This window comes from Drosophila melanogaster, chromosome 3L (assembly GCF_000001215.4).
Source record: "Drosophila melanogaster chromosome 3L".
NCBI classification, from domain to species: Eukaryota; Metazoa; Arthropoda; class Insecta; order Diptera; family Drosophilidae; genus Drosophila; species Drosophila melanogaster.
The window spans coordinates 3,127,886-3,145,291 of record NT_037436.4 but is presented as its reverse complement, the minus strand read 5'-3'; the positions used below and the strand labels follow the sequence as shown (position 1 = coordinate 3,145,291).

Below are 17,406 nucleotides of genomic sequence, written 5' to 3'. Positions count from 1 at the left end.
TAGATCTGCTTTCTTAATTGGAATTTTATTTATTTTTCTTAGCACTCGACTCCCTGGAGATAGGAACAAGATCTCTAATAATGCCGTTCAGCCGATCTGCGAATGCTTGGAAAGAGAACTTTTGCTGCACCCGTTTGTGACCCTGGTCTCCCATCTTTACACGCAGCTGCTCGTCCCGGAAAAGCTGGAGCATTGCTCCACCAAAGCTCTTCTCGGTCTTTTCGCACAGAAAGCCAGTGGAAGTGCTCACCACCGTTTCAGTGGGTCCGCCGCTGTTTAATGCCACGACTGGCTTCGAGCAGTACATGCCCTCCAGCGGCACAATGCCGAAGTGCTCGTTCTCTGGCGTATACAGCAGACAGTGAGCGGCAAAGAGCAGGCGACATTTCTCCTCGTCGGTAGGCGAGCGTAGCAGCACAACGTGATCCTGAAGTTTCAACTCCTCCGTAAGGTGCTCCAGCTCCGCGAAGTGCTCCACATTTTCCATGCATCTGGTGTCGTAACCCCCGGCGATGATCAGGCGACAGCGCTTGAAGTCCGTGGCGGGCAGCATGTCGCCCAGAAGGCGCAGGGAATGTAAGGCAAGGGCGTGGTTCTTCTTGCGCTCGTAGCGATTGATGTCCAGATAGATAAAGGCGTTGAGTGGTACTCGCGGATGCACTGGCTCGTCCAGTAAAGCAGACCGCTGTTCTAGCTTTTTCTGCATCTGGTCAAAGTACTGGGTGTGCAGTGAAGGATACAGCACATCCGGCACCGTGCTCAGTCGGCGAAAGGTGTCCTGGAAGACACGTAGCGTAAATTTGGAGTTGACCAGCACCTTGTCTGCTAGACCGATCGTGTGCTCCTCCAGCCAGTTGATGGGCAGGCGGTACAGCCGCTTTAGCAGTCCTTCACGGCTGCTGAGAAGCTGATCCGGAAAGTGGCAGTAGAATAGAACCTTCGGACGATGAGGGGCGAAGCGGAGAACTGGAATGCACACAGAGATTAGGTCGCACACCACCACGTCCACTTGCTCCCGCTGGGGCATAAAAAAACTGGCGTAGATCGCCGCATAGAGCATGCGCAGATAGGCACAGATGGCATAGAATCTTCCGAAGAGCCCGCGTGGCAACCAGTCGCCCACTACGTGGACCGGAAAAGTGCCGTCCGCCGTCTCCTTGAAGCAGTGCGTGCTGTCGTGGTGATTCGTTAGGAAGCTAACCTGGTGACCCCGCTCCTTGAGTGCCAGAGCGGCATCCACCACCAGTCGCTCAGCTCCTCCGATGCCCAAATCCGGGTGGAGGAACAGAACTCGAACCATGGTCTCAACCGGAAGTCTGGAGTAAAGGAATTTACAAACAATATGCTAGAACTAGGACTATATTCTTTTTATGCCACGGGGTCAGAATATTTGCATTCTTTACGGGCCTTTGTTTTTAATATTTAAAACTTTTAAATATTTTCTCAGCTGATTGCCGAAAGTGTGACCGTGGTAGGATGAATGTTCTAAAGCGGTTCTAAAGAATATACCAAATATATAGTTTATTGTTTTTTATTATTATAAAACGATGCTTTCGCTGATGTATTGCCATTTAAGTCTAAAGTTATCTACATCTTCTATTTATTATTATTATATTAACTTAATTATTTATTATATGTTCTGTAACCTCTTTTATTACGTTCAATATTTATTTGTTACTTTTTCTATTTCACCTATGTTGCTATATATATATATAAAGACTACGGTAATCTAAGCCATTATTTTAAAAACTCGATCTCAATTTAAATCTAAAATTCACTTTTTAGCACACGAAATGCGCGCGCTGCGGTAACCCTAGAACACATGTTGACAGCGCCCGCTTTTGGCGTTTTTTAGCCCCAAATCGACCTTGTTCTCGGCCCGTGTTTGCAACGAACGCATTAAATTTTCGTGAAAATAGCTCCGCTGAGTCAAATCCCTGCCAGAAACCGCCCAGAGATCCCGGTGATCCAGCTCCAGCCACATGAGGTCTTCGATGGCAGTTAGCCCATAGGCATGCGAGCCGCCTAAACCGCCGCCGCAGTTGTTGTTGTTCTTGTTGCCCAGGCGTCCCTTTAATGGTAAACTAATAATTGTGATTAAAGCGCGCATAGAACGAGCAAATCGAGTGTGTGCCGCCGTGCTTGTGCGCCTCAATTAAGTGCCGCCGTGTAGTAAAGTGGAAAAACAGCAGCAAAATACGGGCGATGCAGCCAAATTGCTAGGCACTACAGCGAAAAACACTGAACGAAAAGAGGCAGCAGCTCTCCGGCGTTTCCATTGCCAAAACAAACAAACACACACCACGCACCCTACCGCCTGCCCCCCCTCCAGTTAACGGTAAAGCTAAAGCCACGTAGCCGCAACGTTGTCAGCGCCGCCAAGATGCCCAAAATCCATGTGAAGAAGCCGCTGGCGGGACTGGTCATACGGAATCGAGCCCACAAGAGCAAGAGTGTCTTCACGGTAAGTACATATGTATATGTATGTATGCATATTCACGGCTTTCGGGATCGGACTAGCACTGTTCCGATATCACTATAAGTGGCCTTATCTGCGGACGCAAGGTGATTCAGCACATGGCGTGTGCTTGACGCTCCAGTCGCGATTTGGGCATTACTTTTAGACGTAATCGAGGTCTATCAAACGATTCGAGCATTCAAATGTTTACTCAGTTGGCAGGGGATTTTCACAGTACTTACTTAGTATTTCGTCTTAACATACAGTACAATATGTTTATAAATATGCTCTGATATGAAATATGCACTGGGCTGTTTATTTTCTATAATCAGAAATAAGTAGCATAAAGAAAGCACACAGAATTTTAGTGCTTGTGTTCATTAAGATGATCTAGTGTGAACTATACCCTAACTTAGTAACGTATTTGTATATTTTAGACGCTAGTTTCAACTTCAAAATCAGACCGCTTAACTTATTAACTTAAGGATAGTGTGCAACTTAATAGGTTAGTTTTAAGATCTTTAAAAGTTTAATTATAACTAAAATGTTTGTTTAAAAACACAAATTGTATCCATACTTTTAAGTCTCTATTTTCTTATCAACAAATTTGCCATATTGAGCACGTTTCACGCTTGCTTTGTTTTAAGCTAATTCTTTGATAAGAAAAGCCAAAACGAATAACTTTGAAATAACTAGAAATTAGCTTATAACTACTGTAAGTATTGCAAATGCATTAATTTGCAAACCTTTCGTTCAAACTACACTCAATGTACAGCATTCGCTTTAGAAGCTAGTCAGTATTCAAAAGATTGAGTTGGTGACTATAATTTTTCCATCTGTAATCGTAATTTGCGGCACTTTGCTATCGCTAATGATGAAGCCAGCTCGTAAAGCTGATATCCACTGTAGGGGGTGGTAAGTGTGGCAGACATCAGGCGATTTCACCCATTTGCGATAGTAGCGATAATATCATAAGGTTTTCCCCAAAAATCGGGCAATTGTTTTAAAGCTCTGCACTGGATTCGGATACGAAGTGCAGTAAAAGCATAAAACGTGATTGATAAGTGGGTACTCCCACGATGACTCCTCACTTGCCAGTGCTCCACTCCACTCCACTCCCTCTCCGGCTACAGCTACATGTCTCACATCCATTTCTACTTTCGTAAGTGTGTCACTGGCAATGGCGTAATCAATTCAACATCGGTGACCCCATCCCGCAGCCAGATGAACCACTTGTGGTGGTCGGCTTTCGATTTCGTGGAGAAGCTGCTCCGTGGGTTCTGGCCTTTCGCTTTCTGCTCTTTTGAGTGCTTTTCGGGTTTCTGGTTTTATTTTTACTTGCGGCCATTGAACTGCCTTCTGTTTACCTATGCTGTGTGTGTGTGTGTTTAGTTCTAGACTTTCCCGCACTAATGATCGCTCATTTGTTTGGGAAATCAGTGCGCGTGTAAATATTACATTACTCATCATTACTTTCCACCCGCGACGAACAGCTCTTTGCCGGTAATTTCGGCTATGACATTAGAACTAGCCCAGGTGAGAAGTGAGAACTCTCATTCCCCATCCCATCTCCATGTCCAGACTAATTGTAGTCGGTCGCTGGGGGAATGGATTTAGCTGAAGTTTGGTAGCCAGCCTGTCGCCAAGTTCCCATTTCTATGCAGCAGTTTTCGATTTGCTGGCAAGCGGAAAAGCTCATGACGCCTGCGCCGCGTTCTAGTTTCCCTGGCCATTTCCCCCATTGGATTTCCACCTATTTTCACTGTCTAATGGCTGCGGAAACTTAATTAAGGGCCGCGGCGCCACGAGAATTTAATTTTTGGAGTTGCTCGGCGACCTTGACTGGCCACTAATTATCCTGCACGGGGCAGCCATTAGATGCCACCCAGGAGATTTCCGACGAAACCTAGTTTCGGAAAAGTTAATTTCAATTAAGAAGCGCCCCTTAACTGCGCTAAATTTGCTGAGAAAGTAATGCATACTTAGTGCACTTAAATAACAAGATTATGCCTTTCAAAACTTCGGGTCACATAGGTAATTTAATTTACAACTTTGTACTTGTTCATTTTACATCGTATGTAAGTTGAATTGCTCACAGTGTACGTACAACCGTTCCCAAGCAATTAGATAATTTCCCCAGAACAAGCCATAGTTTTTAGTGGTTCTCTGAACTTTTTTTTTTTGCAAAATTCCCTTGTAAATTTATTCACCGAGAGAAGCTTTTCGCCGTGAGTGCGATGGAAATGTGGAAAAGCTGTTTCATTCATAAAACACGGCGATAGGGCGCAGAAGCGAACAGGTGCCAGAGATAAAACTAAAACCACAGAATGAAATGCCAGGAGAGCGTGGAAAATGCCCCACGAGCGAAAGCTTTGGCTCGGAAAATGCGAAGCCGGGAAAATGTGGCATGCAACAACAGCAACAAGGCAAACAAACAAACAAACAAACAATGGCCAAAAAGTCCGATGGTAATTGTTGTGGGAAATTCTCAAGCACGCGAGAAAGCAGGTTTATGGAGCAAATCGACGACGAAAGTGAAAGAATCGAAAGTAATTGGGATAGGGGGAAATGAATCCCTACAAAAAGTGTGGGTGAAAAAAGCAACAAATAATATATATTTTTACTTAAATATACTACACTTAAGAAGAAGAAATCACTTATTTTTGTGGAACATTTCAAATAAATAATTTATGCAAGTTTGCAAACCTTTGTTGTGTACATGCCTTAGAATAAATCATGAATCCGCAGTGAGAGGCATTTTCTGAAAATACCAAAAAGCTTTTCGCGGCCAAAGCTTCAATGAAAAACGCGAGGAAAAGTGCAAGCGAAAGAAAATGCTCTGCCAGACGCTTTTCCAGCTGAGTACGGCGCAGCGTGTGGAAAAGCGCACATCGCGAAGCGCACATTTTGTCGCGCCGTGTAGCAAACGAAAAATTCGCCAAACAATTTCCACGCGTTTTCTTTTCGTGACTGCTTTTGTTGCTAATTATAACGGATCGGTACCATGTGCAATTAAATAGAGCCTTGTATGAACAGCAAAGAAAATTGAAACAGCTCGTTTCGCGAGGAAAATTGCCTGAAAAGTGTGTTTTTGTGCAAATTCAATGATTGAAAAGTGGGAAATGAGCGAGGAGTGAACTTGAAATGCTTCTCGATTCGCTGACCCACTCAATTCGCTTTTGCTTTCAGCTTTCCACCCACGGAAAACTGGGAAAATCGTCCCGTTACGCAAAACTGTAACTGTACCCTCCCCACTCTTGTTGTTATTCTCGGCACAATTATGTTTTTGTTCATGAGATCAGACTATACATGTACATATCTCTGGTTTTTCTTCGCTTCTTCGTTTTGGCGCAGGAAAAACCAAATGTGGCGGACAATTTTCCCCTTGGAAACCGAATTTCCTTCAGCCTCTCGTGTTACTGATTTCCTTTGTTCTTCGCCCGCCTGACGCACACAAAAAACAAAAATGGAAACGAAAACGAAAATGAAAACGGCAATGAAAAGAAACGAAACGCAAAGGCAAGGGAAAAGGAAAAGCGTCCGCTTTCCTTGAAGAAGGTCACCCAAGCTCGCCCATTTTTCCGATCCTTATAATTTCCTTGACCAGCATGCTGTTGTTTAATGTTCCGAGAACTTCGCATAAATTCGTTTGCATTTAGCGCTCGTAAAATGATTTTTTATAGCCGATGAGCTTCTGGTTCTAGAGCCCATTAAATCTATGATAATCTATTCCGCGGTGCATGCAACAATCGGATTTGCATTCTATATGGATATAAGTATGTTATATACGGCGGATGTACAAATTGCTTGATATGCAGTCATTCTGGCGAGAGAACATCTCACTTAATCACATAACCCACGTTTATTTGCCTAACCAAATTTGCTTGGCAAACGTTGAGAGTTCAATAAACCTTCGCCGCAAAATTTCCATGACACTTTTTATGTGCTTTTCTTTTCTATTTTTTTTTTTTCTTTTTTGCTAGGAAAGCGAAATGGAAAGAGTCTGCCACGCATAAATTTTCATTCTCATCCGAGGCACGAGTTGGGATTGAGTCCTGAAGCCAGGACAAACATTTGCACAGTCAGGCGCTCGAATACCAATCAATTATGGCGAAACTTCGCCACATGAGTGGCTGCTCGAGCCTTACAAAACGCCGTTGGATAACGCGTTGGCATCCATAAATTATATACCCAATTCGGAGGCTTTGTTCGGCTCCCCTTTCCCCTTTGGTCGGAGTTGGGGCCTCCTATTGTCTCATAGACATGCCGCAGTGGGTCTCTACGCTTGTCAAGTGCAGCACTGGATTTATTTTATACCCCAGTGACTAAAAGATACACCTCAAAGATACTGACTTATCCGCAAGTGAAAGGGGGTTTTATTTAAGAACTTTTAAAATATATTTTTGTCTAAAACCTTCGAATAATATCAAAAAGCTGAGAAATTAATAATATGCAAACATTTGATAACAATTTTTGCCATTCAAATGCTTAATGCAGCATTACCCAAAAGCCAAAAACCCTATTTAATTAGCAACACCTTATTATGTGCATTTTTTCTGGTGCTTCTTATGTCTCTTTATAATCTAATGCAGTACGAGCGAAATTATCTAAGCAAAGTAGCGTAGTGCTATGGCATTTTGGCCACGTGCCAATCCTCGAAAGCACCCGCTTCCGTTGTCTCCTTATGCAAATTAACTGCACGACTTCCGCTGATGCAGTTGCACTGTCGTGTTGCAGCTTTTAGTCTGCGGTTGTTGCATTTACATCGGTCTCTTTCTTTTTGTTGTGTCAACACTTTTTGGGCAACAGTTCGGGAATCATAAATTTATTAAAACAACTGCTGTTCCGTGTCTGCCATGCAGCCAATAGTTGGTGCGGCATGCAAGGTCAGCCGGGTGCTCGGCATCGAATTTAGATTCGGATCGGGTTAGCTTTCGGCTGATGGGATGGGTGGATGGTTGGGTGGTGCCAGGGGTTCGGTTCGCTTGGATTGGTCTGGGTGCATCATTGCCGCTAATCAATAAGAGACGCCATTCATTCGGCTCGCTGATGAAATCCCAGGTCAGTACATATGGATGATTGCGGCTGGTATTGCTGTGATTTCGGTGTTTTTTCTGCCAGCACTGCAATTTTCATTTTTCATCTAGCTGCCGGAATCAATAAATCCTGTGCTTTGCTGTGGTGTCCTGCGTCCTTTTTGGTTATCCCTATGCCCGAAATTCGGTCAACAGTTGATTTTAGAACTATGCGGATTAAAACGGTTACAAAAAATTACATCTTACGAAATCTGAAGAGTTTACAGAGTGTAAATGTTGAATTAGTTTAGTTTACAACCCTATATATATATTAACCAATCGATAGAATTGATTATTTGCTGGCGGCAGCGGGGTGCTCAAAGTGTCAACCCAGAAAGCCAGTGAGCTCCTCCAAATCATCTTCCCATCCTGCGCCTTCCTCCTCCTGCTCATCGCGCTTGTGGGTCTCGAACCCATTTAGAGGCTGCACCCGTCGCAGCTTGCCACTTTCGGGCCATGTTGACAAACTATTTTTAATATTGAAAGGCGGCGGGCAGCGTTTGCCTCACACGAGAGTGTTGGTTGAGCCTGTGTTGGTTGGTTGGCTAATGTGAGCGGGCACATTACGTATCCGCAGCGTTGCACGCGCGCTGCAGGCTCTGAATTGAATTTCAACATCTGCCAGCACAGGCTCGTCTCTTTCAGCACTACTCGCGTCCTTTTCACTTGCCTCCGCTGGTGCACTCACATGACCTTGGTGCCAGGGAATGCTCTCCATTAGCCACCAGTCGTCAGCCAGTCCGCAGTTCATGTGGGCTGACATTTGGCATCAGCCATGGCGGAAGATGAAAGCGCTTCGGTTGGTCGATGGAAGTCACCACGTGCGCGTTTTCAGTTTCACTTGGCAGGAATTTAAGCTCTTTCGAATGAGTAGGAAAAAGTGAAAATCATAAGTATTTGTCCAAAAGTTGCTTAATTGTTTTTGCAAGGTGTTTTATGTAGCTTCATTTTTCATTTTAATGCTTATACCTTTTATTGTACATTTTCATTGAAGGCTCTATAGAAATGGCTTTTTCATTATTGCTGCTTTGAGGAAAATGAGTTATTTTTGTTAGCCTTACCGGAAAAGTTACATCTTAAAACCCCTCTGCCCACACTTTTGAAACAATAAGCCCGCATAGAAGAAGGAAATTTAATGGAATGGAATTCCGCTTATTGTTTGCTTTTAATGCCCGGCTTTTGGGTTGCTTACCCCTGCCAAAAGTGCCGCTGATTGATTTGTCAGGTCTGCTGGAGCGTTTTTAATTAAAATTGCGACAGTCCTTGGGTCCCGCCAGATTCCTATGCTTAAGGATTCAAGCACCTGCCAGCCCAGGGACCCACGCGCGATAATCTCTGACTTGGCATGTGGCAGGAAGCAAGCAGAAGGAATCGGGTAGCAGGATATTCCACTTTGGGGCAACTTCTGTGCTGCCTGTGCCGCCAGTGCTCGGTGTCCTTGGAGCCTCGGGCTTTGGCCTACTTTTCAATAAGCCACAACAATGGAGTTGCCAGTTATTGGCCATTGTCTGGTGGTCTTGGCATTATTGCGAAATCCAAATCGAAATCAAGTGCGCCACGAGCGCAAAATTTCAATGTGGAGCAAGTTGTAACTTCGCCAAAACACAATCTACGAAATTTGAATAAAATGCCGATTTATGAAAGCATTCCTTGCATATTATTGGATTCTCTCAAATGAAGTTGAAACAAATGTACAGGCTTGAATTTCTAAACTAACATCATTTGCCTACCGATGCAAGTGCACGAGTTTTCAGCCTAACAATATATTATAGAGAATATTTTTTTTTTCAGTGGCATTAAATGCATTTTAATGAAGTTCAGATCGTATCACAAATTTCGCTGGCCTGCGAATACCTGAGTGGCCCCCAACTTGACCCTGCCAACCTTTTTCCCATTTGAATTTTTGCGTGTCCTGCGGGAGGGCAACCCATCGGATGGATTGCCCATGACCGGCAAGATTAATTAGCAAACCAAACCAAAAATTCGCAACGCATTTCAGTCGAGGGCACGTTATAGCCACCAGTCGTTAGCTCACAGCCCGTTTTAGCCGGCTTTTCAATTTGACAGTGCCCAGCCCAGCGACAAACGACTAGCTAGTCACTTTTTTGTGACATTAATGAAAGGAAAACATGGAAATGTATTTTCCAGCATGTCTCTTGCCAAATCGTTACGCCATCGTGCTGACTTGTTGTCAGCTTTTTTCCATTGTTTTGCTTTTTTTTTTTGCCGTGCCTGCAAAACGAAAACGGATGCCTGTTCCCTCCCGTTCGTCCTGTTGTTTTACTTTTCGACGCTCCTGTCAAGGTCGTTCCTAATGCCTTTTGATGCGACACATGCAGGCCCATGTGTTGGAAGGGGGGGGGGGGGGGGTGCAGATCCTCCGGTTCATTCTCCCCATGATTGACTTGGCAGCTGGCGTTTCCCTCTCGGACAACAGGCTGTCCAAGTCCAATCCCTTGTCACTTGGCCAGTCGCGGAAATTGAATTTCTGAAGCGCCTTCGGTCTCCCGGCCTGCACTTGACCCGATTGCCGTTTTCTCACGGACTGCCCGGTCCGGCGGGGTCAGGTCACCATCACCAGCTCGGTTTAAATGGGTTTCATCTAGCTAATTCCACGCACGCGGCTGAGATTTATGCGCGTCAAGTTCGCGAACTTATCCATTTCGTTCTTATGAGAATTTTACATATTTTGGCGTACCATATTTATAGATAACTAGGCAAAAACAACTTTATTCATTGTATTATTATTTCATTGTATTATTATTCATTGTAAATATATGTAATATGTTTATTTATTTATTATTGAAATAATTTGCCTTTCAATATCACGCACTGTAGTTTATGTATGTTTACATGTTTTATAGCATAGAATCCCCCGAAATCAACCTCATCGGATCTTTTCGGCTCCGTCATCCTGAGACTTTATTGAGCCAACACAAGTAGCCAGCATAATTCCAGAGTGCTTGATAACAATAAAATCCATGTGGTCGGATAGCAAAAACATTTCCATTGTACTGGGGAGCACTGCTCATTTGCTTTTAACGCGAAACTTTCATCATCGTTGTCAAGTTCATCTATGTGATATGTGCGACAATTGCTTTTGGGCATTTTATTGTGCTTGTGAGGGGTATTTTTGCCATTTGGGATAATAGAATTGTTAATTTAATAGAATTTGAAACTTTGTAAGTCACAATGGCTGTAAAGTACGTGTGCTTGGAACTAATGTTTTGATTTGATCATACTCTCGTTTATAATTAACATTTAAACAACCCAAATGCAAACATATAATGCAAATATATTTTATATATATTATATATATTTATATTTCGGACTTGTATTTAAAACGAAAAATGTATTCAAATTGCAATGGATATCTTTCATTCGATACTTCAAGTTCAAGTATCTTTTCTCTATCGTGTGCCTCTGCTTGTGACTCTTTTGTAAATAAGCTTCACAGCAGGTGGACATGTGTTTCTCTCTGGGATTCTCTGTTGCTCTGCCGAGCTTCCGCTCACTGGAAGACCGGAGAACTGGCGAATCGGTGGGCTGGAGAACCGAGTGCCCAAGCGATCCAATTTAGTGAGTCGCGCACATCGAAACGCAGCAGACGTCGCTGGTTTTTTGAGGGGGGGAACAATCTCGATATCGACAGCGTCACAGTTGGAGATGTTTTTGATTCACATGTTTGTCAAAATTCTAGGTGACTTTTTTTCGTTAGTCGATTTAATTGAAATTTCAGAGATCGATATTCGCGCGCGTGGTGTGAATCGCTGTGATCTGACGTGAGTCCAGGCATCCAAAAGTCGGCGGGTATGTGATTGTTTATTCCACGTTCTGCGGACCGGACAATTCCCAGAAATAATTCGACCCATCTGACATGACCGGAAAATTGCTGTGAACTGCCAGGCAGCGCCGACTTGATTTTCCATTCATTTCACTTTGATGTGCCTCGATTTAAATTGCTTCGTTTGCTCATTTCCCTAATGTTGATCGATCTACTTTCGAGCCTATCCAAGCTTGCGACTGCGATTTACACCAGGGTGTTAAAATCGCCACAAAGCACTGACATTAAGTGGCTTTTAGCGCGATCTTTATCTTTTTCTGGGCCAAGTAAGTGTGGATAACACATTTAGATTCCGACAAAAAGCAGCATACTTTGCGGCGCCTTTAAGGATTAAAATCATTTTCCAAATATAAATCACACATATTTTTCGAGTTATTAATTTACTCTAGTAGTTGCATACAACTTTTAAACGGTTTTTCATTAAACAACAAACAAACAAGAGTGTTCAGTACGGCGATGTTTTTAGTGTGTTGTTTTGCCAACTTAATATTCCTAGGGAACAGCTGAAAGCAAATCGCGCGTTTCGCATGAATTCAAATGAGTAAGAGCCATTCGGTTGGCCAACTTTAATTGCAGCTAGAGAAGTGCCTCAAAGTGAAACGTTGCCAGCGGAAACAGCGTGTTTAAGCCAAACAAATGATAAGATAGAACATCGCTTCGATCGCCGCAGAAACGAGGAGATAAACGGAGTGGTGGAGTGCAGAGCAGTGGAACGGATCGTATCCCCAAAATCACAGCCGAAATCATCATCACCACTCACCGCACATCGCACATGTTCGTGGACCCGTGGCAATGGAAATTAGTGTGATAAGCGAACCCACAGAAGCACTAGAAACCAAGAGGGAGACACGCAGCTAAAACGGATCACGATACCATGCGCAGCGGGCGGAGCTATGGCCAGCGGCAGAGCGACACGTTGGAGAGCAGCTTCGAGCTGGAGGATTCCGAGGCGGAACAGGTCAATTCACCGGTGGCAATCAAGGGAGAACCATCGGCGCACGGAGATACAGATCGGGATGGGGATGCCGATCGAGAGCGGCAGGAGTCGGGTGAACAGACGGACAGTCTGAGCACGCGTAGCAGCAGCTCCACGCCGACAACGGCGGACGTGGCCGATGTGGAGACGATCAGCTCCCTGCCGCTCTCACCACCCGCCTTTGGCGGTCGGGGCAATCAGCTGGTCAAGCGTCACTCTCCGCTGAAGGACAAGCAGGCAGAGCAGGCGGACAGCAGCTCCAGCTCCAGCTGCAGTCAGCAGCCCGATGCGGACGATGTGCCCACGGTAAGTGGGTGCGATCTGCGGCAGAGCCCGCCCTCATCTTCGTCCTCCTCCTCCTCAACTTCCACATCCCCGCAGACTTCGCGGTATGCAGCTGCAGCAGCACATCCCAGCGCGGCATTCGCGGAGACGGCGATCACCGCGTCGTCGGGATCGGGCCGAGTGTGCGGCGGTAGCGGAGGAGCCGCCCACAGGCGCACCCACTCGGCCGCCTCCTACATCTCGATGAGATCGCAGGGCGGCAACTCGGAGGCGACTCCGGAGCGACCAAAGCGTAACCGCTTCTTCGAGTGGATTCGCGTTGTGTGCAACATCTGCTGCTGCAAGGTATTTCATAAAAAACACACACTTTTCAGTTAAGTTAACCCATTTACTGATATACAATTCCATTCACTGATGTTACTTGTTATAGGTAATGTAGCTACAAGTTCACTTAAGGTTTATTATTATGAATAATCTAATTTTTTAAAGGGCTTTACATAATTACTCAGACTCAAATAACTTCTGTGTAATTGGGTTTCTTTCACAATAGCCAGATAAGATGTACCATATGTAAGATAAACTCGATAAACGTTTAATTTATCTAACAGATAACGCTTATCTCAAGACCTTGTCCACATTTAATTGGAACATGGAAAATTATTGTTTTGATGGAGAATATTGTTAAAGAAAAAACTATTTGTTATTTGTTATTTATTTAAAAGCTCCAAAGTAGATAAATCATGTCAATATTTCTACGTTAAAATAAGTGGGATATTAACGAAACTAAAAATTAAGAAACAATCGGATTGCTCCGGTTATTAACTTAGTTTTCTAGTTAATTGAATTCAGTAAATACTGAGCCTCATTAGATGTCATTCTCTTCAATACAACAATACAAGTTTCCAGTTAATTAGCGCTAGTAATTAATAATTCAATAGGGACTTATTAAGAGTCACCTTTAACCCGAGTAGCTATTATATTTAATTACAATATATTCTTCCTTATTCGATCTTTTCTGATCATAATGAAAGCTTCTTGACTAGTTTAAATATTAACCGAAATCATTTGGGTTTCGTTTTCCATTTATTGAAGCGCGACAAAACAAATCAGTTGCCGGCATTCCGAATCCATGGCCAGCCGGACTCGGGTGACATTGGTGCAGTTAACGAGCTCAAACAGTTTCGCATTTAGTACAATTTGTTTTTAGCTGACGCGGGACTCAAATGTTTACAAATAAAGGCGGCCAGCAATTGGCCGGGGACTCAAAGGGTTAACGCGGCATTGTCGTCGCCTTATCAACTGGTTGGGTTCAAAACGATGACGCACTCGCATGGGTGCGTCCGCCAGTGCATCCTGCTATTATGCCAATTGGCAGCGGGCGCGTCACTTTAATTAGCCGATAGATATCTAAATTATTACTAATGAGCTTTCTAATTTCTAATTTCACAGAGTTCCGGAATCGGGGAGCCGAGTGTTCATCATGCGCTGGTTGTGATATTTCTAGAGTTCTTCGCCTGGGGCCTGCTGACGATGCCCATAATATCGGTGAGCTAACTATATAACTATATATGTTTTATATACGTATCAGATTTTAACTCTTTCCTCTTTTTCGCACAGACTCTCAACCAGACGTTCCCGGATCACACATTCCTAATGAACGGCCTGGTCATGGGCATCAAGGGGATCCTGTCGTTCCTGTCGGCGCCTCTGATCGGCGCCCTTTCGGACATCTGGGGCCGAAAGTTTTTCCTATTAGTCACAGTATTCTTCACCTGCCTGCCCATACCGCTGATGTCCATCAATACGTGGTGGTTCTTTGCCATGATCTCAATAAGCGGCGCCTTCGCAGTCACCTTCTCGGTGGTGTTTGCCTACGTGGCGGACGTCACCACGCCGGAGGAGCGATCAAAGGCCTATGGCCTGGCCTCGGCCACATTTGCCGCCAGTCTGGTCATCTCGCCGGCTCTGGGCAATGCCCTGATGGAGATGTACGGAGACACGCTGGTCGTGGCCCTCTCCACGGCCATTGCGCTGCTCGATGTATTCTTCATACTGGTGGCCGTGCCGGAGAGTCTATCAGAGAAGATGCGGCCAGCCTCCTGGGGTGCGCCTATCAGCTGGGAGCAGGCGGATCCATTTCTGGTAAGCTGAAGCTTTAACCTCTGAATTCTCTCAAACTAGTTTTATGACACTGTGCTCTTTTTAGGCCCTGCGCAAAGTGGGCACCGATAAGACCGTGCTGATGCTGTGCCTCACCGTGCTGTTATCCTATCTGCCCGAGGCAGGGGAGTATTCCTGCATGTTTGTCTATCTGAAACTGAAGATGGGCTTTAACTATGTGGAGGTCTCGGTCTTTATAGCCATAGTAGGCATCCTCAGCATCACGGTGCAAGTCACACTCGGCTCCTTCATGCAGTGAGTTTAAATTTCTTCAGCATGATTTTTTCGGTGGCTAATTACATGCTTCTTTCGCAGAGTGTTTGGAGCCAAGCGCACGATTATAATGGGCCTAGCCCTGGAAATCGTGCAGCTGCTGTGGTACGGCTTTGGCAGTCAAAAGTGGTGAGTAATAAATATCTCAAATATCTTAGAGGCATATCATCTAAATTAAATCCCGCTTCTTTATTCAGGATGATGTGGTCGGCTGGCGTTGTGGCTGCCCTGGGCTCCATCACGTATCCCGCCATCAGTGCTTTTGTATCCCTTTATGCGGCTCCCGAGAGTCAGGGTAAGTAAAAGGGCTTGAACTGCTCCATTCGAAAGATCTTAGCTGAATCAAATGTCACAATTTCAGGCGCTGTTCAGGGCATGATCACGGGCATGAGGGGTCTGTGCAATGGCCTGGGTCCTGCGGTCTTCGGCGTCGTCTTCTACCTGTTTAACGTCGATCTGAACGACGACCACGACTCGCATGCGAAGAGCAGCGGCAGCAGGGCGACGAACGTGGAGAAGATCTCACAGCATGTGCCAGGTCCGCCCTTCGTGTTTGGTGCCTTGTGCGTCTTCTGTGCCATAATAGTGTCCGCGTTCATTCCGGAGGGGCAGACCTCCACATTGGAAAAGAAACGTAAGGGTCCACAGACGCCATTGTTGATAAGTTCGCCAAGCCATCTAACCATCTTCCCACCCATTGTCCCGGAGCAAGATGCGCCAATTGCAACCTAGTCATGAATAAAATTCCCAGTGATGTGAAAAACACTGTGCTGACTTTCCATTCCGATCTTTCGCAGGTGCCTCGCTAGACGTACAGTACGAGATTGAGCCGGGTCACAAGGCGCCCAGCTCACTGGCGCCGCTCATTCGCTCCGACTCGCTGGCGCAGCTGTAGTGCGCTCCATTGCCGGCGTCCTATCCACACAACTTGAACCCAGCTGGTGGCTATAGATACGTATAAGCAGTGTTAAGGAGTTAAGGATTTTGTAACTGTAAACAAATGCTGTAACTAGTTTGGCTTTAGTTTCCGAGTCTATTCTATTAGGTGCATATATATCGCAGATCAGGCCGAGATAATGTTATTGTTTTGATGGTTAGATCTTCGTTTTACCTTAGTTTCCACAACGCACCTTGTCACACCACAAACCACCTCAGCCCAATTATATTTCGTAATTAATTTATTATTGCCTAAGTAACGTAGTCACATATATTCGATTCGATTGGCCCGTGTGCTTGCCCGCTTTTCCAGCTTCTGGCTTCTGTTTCCGTTTGCAATGCTTTTGCGACTGTTGGTTCTCTTTGGGTTGGGATTACATCACTGCTAGAGCTAATAATGTTTTGCAACAACAACAAAATAACTGCCAAATAATAACAAAAAAAAAACCAAGTAAGTGTAATCCGATATCTTTGAATGAAATCGCGTAAATTCAGCACAGCACAATACTGTATCCCGAATATCGAATCGCATTACTAATTTAGTTCACCCCAAAGCCGTTTAGTTACAACAATTAGGAAGAGGAAAATCCAAATAAACTGAATACCAAGCTTTACTTTGAAAATCGTAGTGATTTAAAGTCTAAACTCTAATGAAATGAATTGCAAATTATGATGAATTTGGTCACAAACTAGGCGACTTTAACCGCAAACCACAAGGTATATACAAAATAAATATGTATATATATTTATATATATAAATAGAGAGATATATGTATGGGTACTGACGACACAAAACGAATGTTTTTAATTTAGCCGATTGCGAAGTTAACGCCTCCGATCATGTGCAACGCTATAGTTTTTATTTTGATAATAACGCAACTTAATGCAGAGCCTTCAACAAAGTCAATGCTTGAACGTGTAGGGAGCACACGTGCATGTGTATGTATAGTATAGTACCATAGATATCAAAGTTATATTTTTCGATGTTGCTACAATCGTGTAAAACTTCCCCACTTGCTCCTCCCCCTCCCATAAATGAAAACATGCAGACATAGGACGTACGTACATACACATCCACCCGTGTGAGCAGTGGACGACAGGTGGTCAATGGAGTAGTGCCCCCGGAAGAAAAATCGGGGGTACATATACGAGAAAACTGAATCCAAATTTTGATTGTAAATTATTTAACGTCTAACATAGTGTTTTAAACGAAACCAAAATAAACAAAATTGTTTAATGAAACGCTAGTACAATGAATTCGAGACTCCTATATCTGGAAAAGGAAGAGGCTAAGTATTGAATCTAATTTGTGGGAACTGTGGTTAAAAGAGCTAAATCTTAATTTATATACTCCTTACGCATTGTGTCGCATTACAGAAACAAGATCCAAAAAAATTTG

The 17,406-nt window shown here is 44.3% G+C and overlaps 2 protein-coding genes and 1 long non-coding RNA gene across 9 annotated transcripts; 1 reads left to right on the top strand and 2 right to left on the bottom strand.

The window, feature by feature from the left end:
* Positions 1–7: 7 nt before the first annotated feature.
* Positions 8–1,484, bottom strand: Alg2 (ALG2, alpha-1,3/1,6-mannosyltransferase). Its single transcript, NM_139515.5, has one exon. It carries the CDS (start codon positions 1,298–1,300, stop codon positions 26–28), a length of 1,275 nt encoding a protein of 424 aa, NP_647772.1. The 5' UTR covers positions 1,301–1,484; the 3' UTR covers positions 8–25.
* A 350-nt stretch (positions 1,485–1,834) lies between these two features.
* On the top strand, positions 1,835–17,258 carry CG11537 (uncharacterized protein). Of its 7 annotated transcripts, none has more exons than NM_167989.2 (10): positions 5,336–5,541; positions 11,954–12,659; positions 12,735–12,983; positions 14,088–14,183; positions 14,256–14,780; positions 14,845–15,053; positions 15,114–15,200; positions 15,269–15,366; positions 15,433–15,705; positions 15,869–17,258. In NM_167989.2, exons 2-10 carry the CDS (start codon positions 12,252–12,254, stop codon positions 15,964–15,966), a joined length of 2,043 nt encoding a protein of 680 aa, NP_728812.1. In that variant the 5' UTR covers positions 5,336–5,541; positions 11,954–12,251; the 3' UTR covers positions 15,967–17,258. The 7 variants fall into 7 exon arrangements, with proteins under 7 accessions (NP_647771.1, NP_728812.1, NP_001097489.1 ...); NM_167988.2 differs by lacking the exon at positions 5,336–5,541 and adding an exon at positions 11,112–11,343 and having other exon boundaries at positions 12,048–12,659; positions 15,869–16,460; NM_001104019.2 differs by having other exon boundaries at positions 5,339–5,541; positions 11,954–12,983.
* Positions 7,280–7,693, bottom strand: lncRNA:CR45819 (long non-coding RNA:CR45819). The gene has a single exon (NR_133164.1). It is a non-coding gene; the product is annotated as a long non-coding RNA:CR45819 (long non-coding RNA).
* Positions 17,259–17,406: the final 148 nt, after the last annotated feature.